Source organism: Cetorhinus maximus, chromosome 11 (genome assembly GCF_964194155.1).
Source record: "Cetorhinus maximus chromosome 11, sCetMax3.hap1.1, whole genome shotgun sequence".
Lineage (NCBI taxonomy): Eukaryota > Metazoa > Chordata > Chondrichthyes > Lamniformes > Cetorhinidae > Cetorhinus > Cetorhinus maximus.
The window spans coordinates 58,332,550-58,345,698 of NC_135889.1; the positions used below are offsets into that span (position 1 = coordinate 58,332,550).

Below are 13,149 nucleotides of genomic sequence, written 5' to 3' on the forward strand. Positions count from 1 at the left end.
ACACAAACACAAATAAAGTACATCTGATTTAACCATAAAGAAAAAATCTCGAAACAGCCGCAGAAAGCTGGCGAGGGCAGTGATCTAGCCATCTCAGGTGACTCCCACAATACGAGCAGAATGATTTTCTTTTACTACTTGTATTTTCTTTTGGGATAATAGTAGTTAAATGAAACAAGCACACAATTAAATTTAATCAACATTTATTAATTTAATCACATTCGACCATCATAAAAAGTGACTATTGCTGCGGAATACCTTGTCATTGGTTTTTTTTTGCTTGTGTTTTATAATATGCTCATCGGAGATAGGTAATGGTTGAGAATTTCCAGCCGCAATACACCACCAATTATTTCACACGCACAGTAATTAAGACACATCGTAAGTGCACGTTTTTTTTTCTATCATTAATTAAGTGTGTTCGCAATACATTCCAAATTATCCATTCTATTAGGCAGTTCATGTTGTTGGGTATAATCACATAATGCTAAATAAAATCAGCAAACTAAATCAATCACCATATCATTTCATATTTTCGTCTTATTAAAAAGCAATAAAATCTTTATTCAAAATGGCTATTTCTTCTGAGATTTTGCCACCTTCCACTTTTAAAGGGAGCTGCAAAACTCTGTACAGGGGTGATCAGTCAAGGTTGATTGAAAAGGTTAAAATTATGCACACGGGATTTCATTAGAAATAATGTCGAATTAAGGCTCGAAAGAACTTCAAAAACAGGTGGACTGGTTTACATAAAACTAGCCATCAACGTGCTGGAGGATTCATTCTGCTCAACACGTTTAACAGTGGAATTAGCACAAACTGAATGACGTTTTGCTTTGAGGCCAAAGGGGGTAAAGTTACTTGGTCTCTTTTTCTGTTGTCTCCTGCTCAGGCTCTTCCTGTTCTTTCTTGACCTCTTCCTCCTCGTCGTCGTTCCGAGAGGTTGGAAATTTGTCTTTGTTGTTCTCTTTTTTCCATTTCATTCTCCTATTTTGAAACCAAATCTTCACCTGTCTCTCAGTCAGTCCCAGAGCATGTGAAACCTCGATCCTCCGCTTTCGAGTTAGATACGGATTGAACAGGAATTCCTTTTCCAGCTCCAGAGTTTGGAATCGGCTGTAAGTCTGTCTTCCTCTGCGTCTACCGGGTGCTGCTAAAGAACACGAGAATCACAAGAGACAATAAATATCGGATAAAATGCATATACAACCGAATAACGACAGCCTAGGAACAAGAACAGCAAGAACGGTAATGGCATGCAAAGAAAGTGGTCCTATAAAAGTAGACAGACTATTATAGACAGCGTTAAACACCTTGGCGATATAACTGAGCAGCAGTAAAACGTGAGATGGAAGCTAATTCTAATATATCCAAACCTTGAGGTCTCATCCAGGGAAACATTTGAGTAGGAGACGAGTTCTGATTTAAGTGCTCTGGTTCTTCGCCAATATTACTGCTAGACGATTTACAGTCAGGATATTGTACCAGATCGGCCTCTTGCTGTGTCGTAAAAATTTGCTGTCTTTGTAAGTTATCGTATCCGTAAAATTTAGAGGGGTCACCATGACACGTAATTCCACAAGGATTCTGTTGAAAGCCAGCATTAGGAAGTGCAGATGTCCCATGATGGTAAAAATCTTGAACTTGAGCTGGGTGCTGGAAGCCTGCGCCGCTGCTGGGACCATAGACCACAGCGTGTCTGCTGGTCACGTCTTGTGGAAACCGGCAGTCATAGTAAGTGGGACTTAGTGCTTCTCCTGGCTTGTACTTGGAGTAGAATGGATTAACAAAATATGAACTCATCTGTGCAGACTCTAGAATGACCAACGAATATCAACAAAGTAAATGTTAAACAATGCTGGAGTGATGTTATTGGGTCCCCCGGTCTACAGAGTGCTCATGATGGCAATGCAGGTCCAGTATGCACTGATGCCCGGTGGAACATACTCGCTAATACTGTAGGTACACAACTGCCTCACTGCTGTGGCTGCTTCACTTTGAAAGCGCAGATCAGTTCTAAGCCAGCTGAGAAGGTCGTTGCCTGCCGTTTACAGTCACCGCTTTCGCGGGCAACACCTCTGTGCTGGAAAATGATATTTTTTTAAAAAAATGTAGAGGGCACACTGATCGGGGGAAAAAAAAGGATAACATGCGGATTAATATATTCAGCACACTCTCGTTACAATTAGGCGGGCCGCATCACAGAAAACATGAAATACGTGCGCCACTCAGCTGAAGAGAAATGAAGCTGGCCCGGTTACAGCACAGCAATTAGATTTTAGAACACAACAAGGTGAGATTGGTCTCAAGGTCAAGACATAGTGAGGAGAAAAAGCCGGAAGGCTAAAAGGCTAAAGTTTGAATTAAGATCAGGGATTATTTTTATTGGCTGTTTCTGTAAATCTTGTTGGATCTGTGTGGGTCTGTCAATCTGTCTGTCTACCCAGCTTATATTTACACACATGTATATTTCTATTTACATAATTAAGTATAGCTGACGCATGGATACTTCTGTAAGTTACATATAAACTGTTATCAATCGATAATAATTCTCACTGGGTTTAAGTAGGCAGCAGATCAACAGAAATCGAACCTTTCTCCCCCCAAAAAATTGCATCAAGCAACATTGTTGTAGTATATACGAGAAAACCCCATTTACAAAGAGCGCGAAGAAATAGTTACCCTTGCCTCAGATAAAAAAATAGGCTCGCTTGACTGAAACTTCGAGGTTAATTACGAGCTAATGAAAATCATGCCTGTGAATACAATTTCCATCATTTCAGCCCTGGCAGACGTCATTGCCGAGAAAGGCAGCTTGCATCTCCAGGCAAACACAAAGTTCGTAGCTTGAGGTTGAAATTTCATCAAGAAGCCCCACATCGGGAGGAACAGCAAGCCTGAGATGATAGGCGTGCAGCCCTCGAGCTGGTTAGTTTTAGCTGCTGATAGCTGAATCGCTCATGAATAAAGTGAATCCCAATTTTTTTCCCCCTTCAAGCGACTGTGTTTAAAGTTTAAACAAAAAAAGCTCTTGATCTGTTAAACTTGTATTCACCAGTGAACTTTGTCCCTCACGCTTCGGTGGGTGTCTCAACTCTACCGAATGCTGCAGGGAGAGAAAATCAGAAATGTCCTCGCTGGCTGCTTCCACTCTTATACTTCAATGAATGCAGAATATGTTCATTCAAAATGAGCCCAAAATGTGCTGCAGGGATATTCCTCTTCAGTCAATTCTCATTTATTTGCATAAAACAAAAATAGCCGGGTAAAGAATCACACTTTAAAACGCGTTCTCATTCTTTAATGGAGTGTGCAGCCGTTTGCCCCGTTTTAACTCCATGATAGAAACAAGACACTAATCGCAATTCACAGCTACATTTTTCGGCAAACCGCGCTTTTCACAATGATGAAAATATTTCATTAATCAGCAATGCGATTGATAGGCTGCGTATCAATGTTGCTATGTACATATTTACATATGTAAATTCACTTTTCTGCAAAACTCCATTTCAGCGGAATGCTTACTTCATTTAAGCCAAGTTTGTAAGAAAGGATAAATGATATGAAGAGAATCTCTCGCTCTGCTGTCCCCTTTTAATACGAAGCATTCAAATCCATTTATTATTTTTAAAAATCTGACCCTCGAGGCTGGAAAAATTAAATGTACAGCTCGTTATTAATTTAAATATACTTATTAGTCGTGTTTTACGTTTCCTTTTGCATTGTTATCTAAAACGGTTACAGAACCTCTTTGAATCGAAGGGAAGAGACGCCAGGATCTGAAAGGATAAGTTAACACTTACCGGGGTTATTGAACAATCCTGCAATGAGCGGCAACAAACAAATGTATATGATATTTATTGTAATTATGGAGTGTGGGGTACGTGCCTAATGTAAAGCAGCCAAGTGTCTACTTTAAAAACGGCGACAAGTGTTTTTGCCGAAATCTTGGGAACGGTTTTTTAAAATATTGAAATGGCACCTCCACCGTCACTCTGTAGGTATAATTTAAATTTTAACTTTAGACATTATTCACTTTCTTCTCTCTCGAATTTGTAGCCAATTTATTCCGAGACATAGCAATGCAGCGAGCACATGAGAAGTCAAATCAATGTGTCACTTATTTTATAGTTTGAAATTTGTAACTGTACTCAAACGCTTGAAAATGTTTCAGAAATCATTGAAAATTATTACAGCATATACCCCGAAAGAATTATTTAAAGGGGAAGATTGTAAAATTGGCCGCTAATGGGATCTTTAAAAATTGGAGGCCCGACTCTTTTTTGATGATTGATTTTTAGACTGAAATGCACAATAAAATAAACACATGTCTACGCCTGCTAAAGTCGAGAATTACATAGTAATGCTAAGATTAACTGTAAGTGAGTTTCATTTGTCGTGGTAATGCTACATTGCATTGTAAAATTTCAGTTTTCGTTTCAGAGTAGTGATTCTTTAATTAAAATTGAGAAATAAAAAAATCTGACATCCTTATACTCGAAATCTACACCGAATTATCTGGCTATGAGTTTAATGTGCAACTTCAACCATTACTCAAGATCATATTTTACACTTTCATTGAAGGAACATCATTGGAACAAAGGAGAATGCAGGCACAAATATGGAGGGTTTTGTGGAAATTAAGTTGCAACTGGTGTAAATTGTTTTGAATAACCCTTCATTTTGTTCTCAAAAATCTTTTAATATCGAAAGTCTGTACTATGTAACCATTTAATGATACATTTCCAAAGAGGTTTTGTGGAACTTCTAACCTTTAAGCGAGCACATGGTCGCACGCCTTTAATTTGGACCGCTTTTTTGAATGTTTGCAATTGTAAGATGAAACTTGCATTTTGAAATTACTCCAAAAACAGGTTACAGATATTACCGTTTTTCGCGTTTTCTGAATTTAAACGCACTATGAAAAAATATGAAGTTCCTTTTAACCGATTTACCGTGTATCTGTTGTCATTTGCAGGTTTTCCAATTTGGTATAGTGGAGCGACAGCACCGCCGAGTGGCTAGTGAAATGAACTACGGCTGAAGTGGAACTGGGGCGTCTTTGGTTCACTTTTGTGCGGAATCATTTAAGAATCAGTTAACATGCTTGTGTTGTGAAGAAACGAAACATAAAAGGAGCTCCATTAGATCTCAATAAAGGCTAAAAAATAAGTTTTATGAAGAATGATTCCGAATTGTCAGGACAGTTTGTCTGATTTACCCCGCACTACTTTAACTCGGCATTCAGCACTCTGCAGCAAAGCCCCAGGGGTTCAAAAAGTTAGATGATACTTTGAAAATTTACACACTTGGTATTTGACAGAAGGCAGTCGGCTAATTATATATTATTTCGCTAACGACTTTCTAAAAGCAATGTAAGTTAAATCAGTTGATTATATATAAATGTTAATTACTAAAGTAGCAAAATTATTTTCGGATCTAATAATCTGAAGGGTGGGGGGAGAGTAGAGAGGTATGGATGACTGCACGTGTATACAGAGACAAAGAAAGTAACAGAAAAATATAGCAGATTAGCGAAAGATTTAAATATATTTCCTATAAATTGAGAAAAGGATTTTCTGAATATGCACCAATTGCTGCTGCCATGTTTTTAAAACTTTATGAAAACGTTGGTATGCGCACGAAAGCGAGATGAGAAACATTCATTTGAAGGTACAAAATTAAATAAATTCATAAAACGGATGCTGTGTTCAATTTAGTGTCCACTCGTCATTTAACAATCCTGTGACACATATTCGTCTATAAATCATTTGCATCTTGCATAATAAAATATAATGAACGTAAGTATTATTTCTTTAGAGGTCTGTTTTTTTTCTCCTAACGCATGTCTTTTCAGTTAATGAAGTAAGCCTATAGATTTCCGTGTTATTCTTACTTAACTGGACATGCGGATGAATATTTTGTGTATATCTGCCGTATGGCGAAGTGTACTCCATTGTACTTCGTACATGTATGTTTGGGAATAGATAAGATTGTCCAGATTCAAGTGACAAAGCGGAATTAATTGTCTTCGCTCCTTTAACGAGTGTCTGCGTTTTTGTTTGTCATCAACAGACAAAACATCTGAATTGGCTGATTTCAAAGAAGTCCGTAATTACATGAAAAAACTATAAAGCCATTAAGGTCAGGCGTCTAGCCAGTTGTGGGGTTTATTGTACCCCGTTCCTTCCGGTTCTAAAGCACTGTATGTAGAATTGTGGCAATAGATGGCGTTGCAATTCAACACCTTCTGAGCACTAAAATTTTCAGAGGACTCTCCAAAAAGAATGAAGTTCTAGTCTTACGAGTGCACGCGATTGTTTTCAGTTTGCAACTTTAGTGAGATAGTGACGTGAAATAAAATAAATCTGCCTGTGCTCAGTGCCCAATTTTGTATGCAGTTATAATAAATCCGCACCCAGTGTTTTGCCAACAATGTGTACTTTGTTGTTTATTTTTATACCTTTAATTAATGTACCCAGTGTGTTTGTAACTATGAATCATTCCAACGTGTTACGCGTCGGATATCGGCAGTAATAATATACATAACATTGTCCAAGCAACGAAGGAGAAACTATAAAACATATTTTTTTTATAAATAAGGCCGAAAGTAATTTCCTTCGAGCAGCTACCAACTCAAATGCTAAGGAAATAATCAAAATGCATTGATTAAAACACGTTTTTGTTTCAAAAGATACTTTGATCTACATTATATGTATACGCGTCAGCCTGTGTATCGTGGATAATTGCTAATTATTACAACCCAGAAAATCCAAGATTTCAGAATTGTTTTCATAATTTATGCAACCGGTGGTCTTTCCCCATCGGGGGTCAATATTAGATTGCTGATCAGTTAATTTGAACGAAATCCCTTTTGGATCATCCTAGTATTAGCATTCATTTAACAAAACTGAATGTTTCAAACAGAAATGGAAGCAATATAATCCCCTTCTAATGGATTATATAGTATTACTTTGCAGTCCTTCCTGAAATGGCTAATGTTTCACATCCAAACAAAGTTAATCGCATCATAAATGACTTTTCGAGCAGTCAGCAAATCTGAATTGTTTATAAATTTTATTGTTATCGTAACGAGGAAACGTGAGGTACAAACCAGCGGACGTGAGTGGAACTTCCTGCTTAGTCGTTTGACTTCTGCAGCGCAGCGTGATTTTTATTATCACATCTATGGCAGCTATTAAATGCTGCAGAGGATCTGGGAGTAAGTCAAAAAGTACTGTGATATTATATGTTCTCACATTTTCATTACATTAATTACACTGGATTTGACGTAATGATCCAAGTGACCGCATCTTTATAACAGTATTGAAATCGACGCAATAAACACAGAATTAAAGCAGGTCATATTCACTTGTCACTAAAATAAGCTTGCTTCAGATTGTCCCAAACGCACAAAAAAGATGTCTACAGCTGTTGGAAAAGTAACAAAATTTGGACACCTTTTAATTCACTTGTGTTCCTTCGTCAAGGTGCCTATAGCTTTATGATACGTTCAGGTTATTCGAGAAATATCCCTTCCCATAGTGACCACGACGCTCTGCTAATTTAACTTGAAATATTTTAAATAAATAGTACATTGGTTTGACACCCTTTATCAGCACAGTGGTGGTGTCATTGCACTTGTAAATAACTGACTAATGTACAGTGAGTGGCGCTTTTATTACAGTTCACCGAGGAACCGGCAGAAAAACTGAATAGGGAGACAAAGGGTCCGCATTTCTCTATATTTATATCTAAATGATACGCTAACAGTACAGCGGAAACACAACATCTTACAGGTTGCACAACTAAAGAAAACGTTGAAATATGCGTGTTTAATTTATGTATAAAACAAGTATATTCTAATAATGGTGTCAAAGTTTTATCGTATTACAACCAATGTGCTGACATCAGTTTAAATTCCGTTTAATGTAACCAAATAGCAGCAAATCAGGGAGTCTCTACACAAATGTCAGTTGTTTAAACACAGGATTGCTCCGGAGCTGTACAACACTGGGAAACATAGACCGTGCTTTGAATAGGCACCACTAGATAGACAATACACTTTTTACACAGTCTGTTTGTAGGATTTTCAGATCTATCGTTAAGATATGGATGTTCACTCATGGTTCTTCGTTATTTTTCACTTTGTTCATCTTCTTCATTTTCATTCTTCTGTTTTGAAACCAAATCTTTACCTGTCGCTCGGTAAGATTTAAAATTCTAGCAACTTCATAACGCCGGTCTCTGGTGAGATACATATTAAATAAAAACTCCTTTTCTAATTCAAGCGTCTGGTACTTGGTATAAGGGCAGCGTTTCTTCCTGGTAGAGCGAGCGTGGATCCAATTTATTGCGGGGTGATCTGGAAGGAATAGAAAAACAGGAATTAAAATCTGAACACCTCCTGAATATTTTCCACGGGATTTCGGACATGCTCAAGAATTTCCACAATCGCAATAATATTAATCAAAGCTACAGATCCCCCTTTTCCACTGGGCGCTTGTCAAGTTCAATGAGATTTCATATGTTAGAAGTTGAGACAGCGATTGATTTTAGTCTGTTTGGGGTTGTTTTGAAACGGGGGAAACGAGGGGAAAACAATCTTTGATAGAAAGAATGGAAAAAATGCAGTTTAAAATGTTTAAATTAGAAAAATGTATTCTACCTTCGACTTTCCCAGTAGTCCTGCAAAATGCAACGAGAAGGAATGCATCAACGTTTTACAGTCTTGTCAGACACAAATTTGTGTGTAAAAATTCCCTGTAAACAATATAAACTCTTTACTGCTGGCTGTGGGTTTTCAGACTTGGGTAGGCGTCTAGACATTTTTATAGGTTTGTAAAACCATCAGCTTTGCACACTCGGGTCTACAGGTTCGGGTTGTAAATCAAGCTGCAATTTTTGCACTTACTTGGGTCAAGTTGCTGTTGTTTCTCCTCCTTGTGCTCACTGTTGCTCGTAATCTCGGAGCTAGCGCAGCCAAGCTCTTTGGGAAGCTTCTCCCTACACTCTGGGTAGGAGCCGCAAGTGAATTCTGGCAGGCTGAGGGTTTGCAGCTCAAAGGAAGAGCTCTCAGTCCTCTTGGTTGACAAAGTTTCTGGCTTGATCCCGTAATGCCGGCCGTTGGGATGGAATCCGGGGAAAGAGACTGAACTGGAAAGTGGTTCTAACCATGAGCGCACGTATCTGCTGTCTCCAGCTGCAAGATGCGATTGATGCATGTAAGGATGATAGATTCCTGCAACGGCGGCAGAGGACTGAGGATGGACGGGAGACCAGGGATTTGAAAATGCTGTTGACTTGGGGGTAAAACTGCAGGAAGAGAAATCTGAACTGTCTGCTACACCTGATGGCCTTGAGGCTGTGCTGTGTGCTCCTTGAGCATATCTAGCCGCGTATAAGTCCTCTGTCTCCTGTCCTATCAACGAATCAACATAATAATTGTGTATAGTGCCACTGGTCGACATTTTAGGCTCTCTGGCTTTCATAGAAAAGGTTACACTGGAAAGTGTATCTGATACCTTCACTCAGAACAATCATAGTATTTTGCCGACTGCAGTTGCAGCTATTGGTTGCGGCCCTCACGTGACTGTATTTACCAATACAGCGAGTAAATCAATCCGCTCATCGGCCTTACCGCAACTGGGCCTAGACCAGCTTTTACAGAAATAACAAAAAATGCATTATCAATGGACAGAATAAAATCATTTGATCAGGATTGTTGGAAACGTTCTGCTGGAGCCTAAGGAACAACATCTCCAAGTGCAGTTAAAACAGCGTCTGGAGAAGCAGGGGACTATTTTCCCCGTAAGCTAATTAATGTCTGTCACTCATTTCATAATCAGTAGTGCGTGGTCCATGATCTATGTCAAGAGCAAATATCTGTTAGCTTAGTGCAATAAAGCGGCAAGAAAACACCTTCGAGGTACGTTGGTGTTTCTATACTGTATATTCCCTGCTTAGAAAAGAGCTTTTACAGACCATTGGCTGATTACTCTCATAAAAGGAGTGAACGACATGTTGTAAAACGAAGGATTTGAGCTACTTTTTTTCAAATCTGGACTATAGGAACGTGCTGAGTAATTTCCCATTCTTCGAATTTTCCTCGGCTAATATTTTAATTTGTTTTAAATATCACTGCATTTGAAGTAAAGGGTTCCTCGCCCCTTTATAGTCTGTACTCAGAAGCCACCATAAATGCTTTTATGTCTATCAATAAAATTTTTATGAGGTGCATTTGATTATACATTAATGTGTCTTTAATAAAACAGGCCTCTTTTGGCATAGTAAAGTATGCTTAACCAAAACTGGACGCTAAAACGTTCCCACAAAAGTACAAGTTTTCCAGCCTATAAATATGTTTCTCGTTCATCGCCTGTTAATAGCAGCTCAGTGTACCATGGTGTACAAAAGAGGAGAATGTGCCCGCTGTTTGGAACATAAACGCACCACCAGCTCCAGTGCCGTGTTTCAGTGCTCTCGCTAGTCGATAGAATTGCAGTGAGTCTAAGAGTAAAGATCGAGAAGTTTGAGTTGGTTCCGAGTTTTAAAAGATGATAGCCATTAAACAGCTGCCGAGAAATTGCGCGTTTCTTCAGATGACACATTCAGTGACCGTCCACCATGACACAATCAGGCAAACCTCGCTAGCCTAAAGGAAATAAGTTCAGTTTTACATAGTTTAAAAAAAACTAGGCATTTCTAGTTTAATTCCTCTTTCTTTTTCGCATTGAACTTTGTTTTTTTCTCCTTTTGAGTGGTCAGTAACTGCGCAGTAATCTTGGCATTCACCATGGCCAGATTACAAGCATTGATTGAGTCCACCTCACGGACCTTTCAGAATACACATCTTATTAAATATACTGTATTCTTATCGGCTCCTCTTTCTCACTTGTTTATGGGCAAAGACTTTATCATTTGTAATCTCTGTAATATAAACGAGAAGAAAAACTGCTTAATGTATTGTGGCGAATGATCAAAACCTAAAGATAAGCAAAGCCGAAGGATAAGGCACATCAGTAACCGTTCAACAACTTTGTTGCAGTGTGAACCGTTGTATATTACTGCCTCGCCTTAGTGCACTCAAGCCATTTTATTTAAACAAGGTGCAACAATTACAGGGCTGAATTTAATTTCTACTTAACCAGATCCAGTTTATCCCGATGTAACATGATGCAAATGATAATCTTGCCCAATTTAGGCAGTAGGCAACCATGCAGATTTAGGTGACTGATCGGATGGTTTTCGCGAATTGCCAGTTTTTGTCAAATTGAAAGAATAGGGAAACATTAATTGCTGTTGTTTTATGCCATTTGCAAAAGAAAAATACGGCTTGTTCCTTTCTTGACTGTTAATTACTTTAAGAATGAGGAATGCAATCTCTGCTGCAGCTAGGCGCTGCGATTGCTATGTGTAAACAAAAGAGTGGATTATAATTTTCCTTTTAAGATTATTTAAATAAAGCGTAAATAAACTCAAATTGCTGCAACATTCATATCTATAAAGTTTACTGCAGTTCATGCAATGAAAGGTCGCCGGAAAGGTCTTTCGCTGGCTGCCATTTTACAGCACTTCAAGCAATACTTTGTTTTTTACAGAGTTAAAATGGTTAAGATTAAATATCAACCCCTCCCCCCACCCCTCCACAAATTAACTCAGCAAACGCCTTGAAATTTAACTACCGGGTGAATAGTACATCAGTGATAAAGGATTACTTTCCTTGTAAGCTCCCTGACTTAATTCAAAAAACAGCAAAAGAGTGCTTTCGAATATTTTAAACATTTGCATGGATCATGGTTTTACAAAACTCTGTTAGGCGAATCATTCTTCTAATTGCAATTGTTATCAAGGATAAGTAACTAATTTCATCCGTTAATAACTTTAACCCGATTAATTGACCTTGATTTAATTAATTTTCTCATTTGTAAATACAAAGACAGCTGTTAAAACGAATTGGGAAGAATGTTTAGCCTGCGGTTTAGACAAGAGAAAATAATTTCCATTTAGTATTCGTAGGACTGTAATTCGAAACAAATATTATGCTAAACAATCACTGTTTCTGCACAATGCAAAACACAAATCCTGCGGTGCTTTACTCCAAACTTGGACTTGATTGAGCTGGTGGCTGCGTTTAATTTAGTTTCATTTTTATATGTGTTTTTTTAATGACCCCGTGCACTCTGTAATTTTAAATGTTTCACGTCTTTCCATCTGTGTAAAGCCTTGTAAATTTGCTGCCACGTTGTTTAATTTAACGACTTTATAATGTCTGGGACGCTAAACTGTTGTCGAAGAATTTTAGTAATTTTGATCAACAGTTAAGTGCCTAGCACTTTGTTGCTATTATATACGTGTCTTTTTGTCTGTTCTAATTTAGGCTGCTCCATGTAATTAGGAGGAAAAAACTAGGAATACGGTAGATTCTGAAAAGACGTAGATCTGTAAATATAAATGTTACCTTGACTCTTGAAGCTGTTTATTAATTGAATTGAACCATCTCCATCAAAAAAAATGTATCGAATTAAACCATTAGCCGATTGTCCTTTTCGGTCCATTATACGCTTACAGCGCTTTAAGTTGTGTGTTTTTTTGCCTCTATTAACCTTAGGTTAAGGAATTCCACGTTATAAATACCATTTAATAAATATTACGAAACTGTGAAATTCGTTACGCGGTGTGCTAAAAATAGCAAAGACCTCACCATTTTACTAAAATTATTCCCCTTATCGGCGCGGGTGACATTTACAAGATGCAGCTGCGCATCCAGAAAGAACGGAGTTCTGAATTCACGCTGTTTGACCCTCACTGCAACTAAATAGCCTGTGTTTCGTACAGGATAAAAATAACACGTGAGCATAATAATTGCCATTTGCATTGAACATGTCGGAATAACTAGTCTTAGATGCGTTGCTTCTGTTTATTAACGCCAAGGACGCCATTAGAACGGTAGTTTTGATATCCTGGTTAAGATTAAACCCAAATAAACAAATAATCAAGCACTGAACCGTGAACGTTTTTTCGTTAATAAAGCGGATTATTATTTTCCGTACATATTTCTATAGCAAACTTTAACGTTTAAATTATAAATTTCAATTGTTAGTTCAGATAGTGCCCGCTTATGTCCCAGTAGAAGGTTTATGCTCATAA

The 13,149-nt window shown here is 38.0% G+C and overlaps 2 protein-coding genes and 1 long non-coding RNA gene across 3 annotated transcripts; 1 reads left to right on the plus strand and 2 right to left on the minus strand.

The window, feature by feature from the left end:
• Positions 1–570: 570 nt before the first annotated feature.
• LOC144686613 (homeobox protein Hox-D8) lies at positions 571–1,896 on the minus strand. The gene is made up of 2 exons (XM_078552048.1): positions 1,377–1,896; positions 571–1,153 (listed from the first exon to the last, which is right to left on the minus strand). The coding sequence occupies exons 1-2, from the start codon at positions 1,801–1,803 to the stop codon at positions 858–860; spliced, it is 723 nt and encodes a 240-aa protein (XP_078408174.1). The 5' UTR covers positions 1,804–1,896; the 3' UTR covers positions 571–857.
• LOC144686615 (uncharacterized) lies at positions 1,149–6,438 on the plus strand. Its single transcript, XR_013577962.1, has 2 exons — positions 1,149–1,248; positions 4,979–6,438. It is a non-coding gene; the product is annotated as an uncharacterized LOC144686615 (long non-coding RNA).
• Positions 6,439–7,092: 654 nt separating this feature from the next.
• hoxd9a (homeobox D9a) lies at positions 7,093–9,485 on the minus strand. Its single transcript, XM_078552047.1, has 2 exons — positions 8,915–9,485; positions 7,093–8,365 (listed from the first exon to the last, which is right to left on the minus strand). Exons 1-2 carry the CDS (start codon positions 9,468–9,470, stop codon positions 8,124–8,126), a joined length of 798 nt encoding a protein of 265 aa, XP_078408173.1. The 5' UTR covers positions 9,471–9,485; the 3' UTR covers positions 7,093–8,123.
• Between the last annotated feature and the right edge of the window lie 3,664 nt (positions 9,486–13,149).

Excerpts from the sequence above, each read along its gene's own strand:
- LOC144686613 (XM_078552048.1), bottom strand. The coding sequence starts at position 1,803 with ATGAGTTCATATTTTGTTAATCCATTCTACTCCAAGTACAAGCCAGGA. Across the intron at positions 1,154-1,376 it reads TCCCTGGATGAGACCTCAAG|CAGCACCCGGTAGACGCAGA; the intron begins GTTTGGATATAT and ends CGTGTTCTTTAG.
- hoxd9a (XM_078552047.1), bottom strand. The coding sequence starts at position 9,470 with ATGTCGACCAGTGGCACTATACACAATTATTATGTTGATTCGTTGATA. Across the intron at positions 8,366-8,914 it reads ACAACAGCAACTTGACCCAA|ATCACCCCGCAATAAATTGG; the intron begins GTAAGTGCAAAA and ends TATTCCTTCCAG.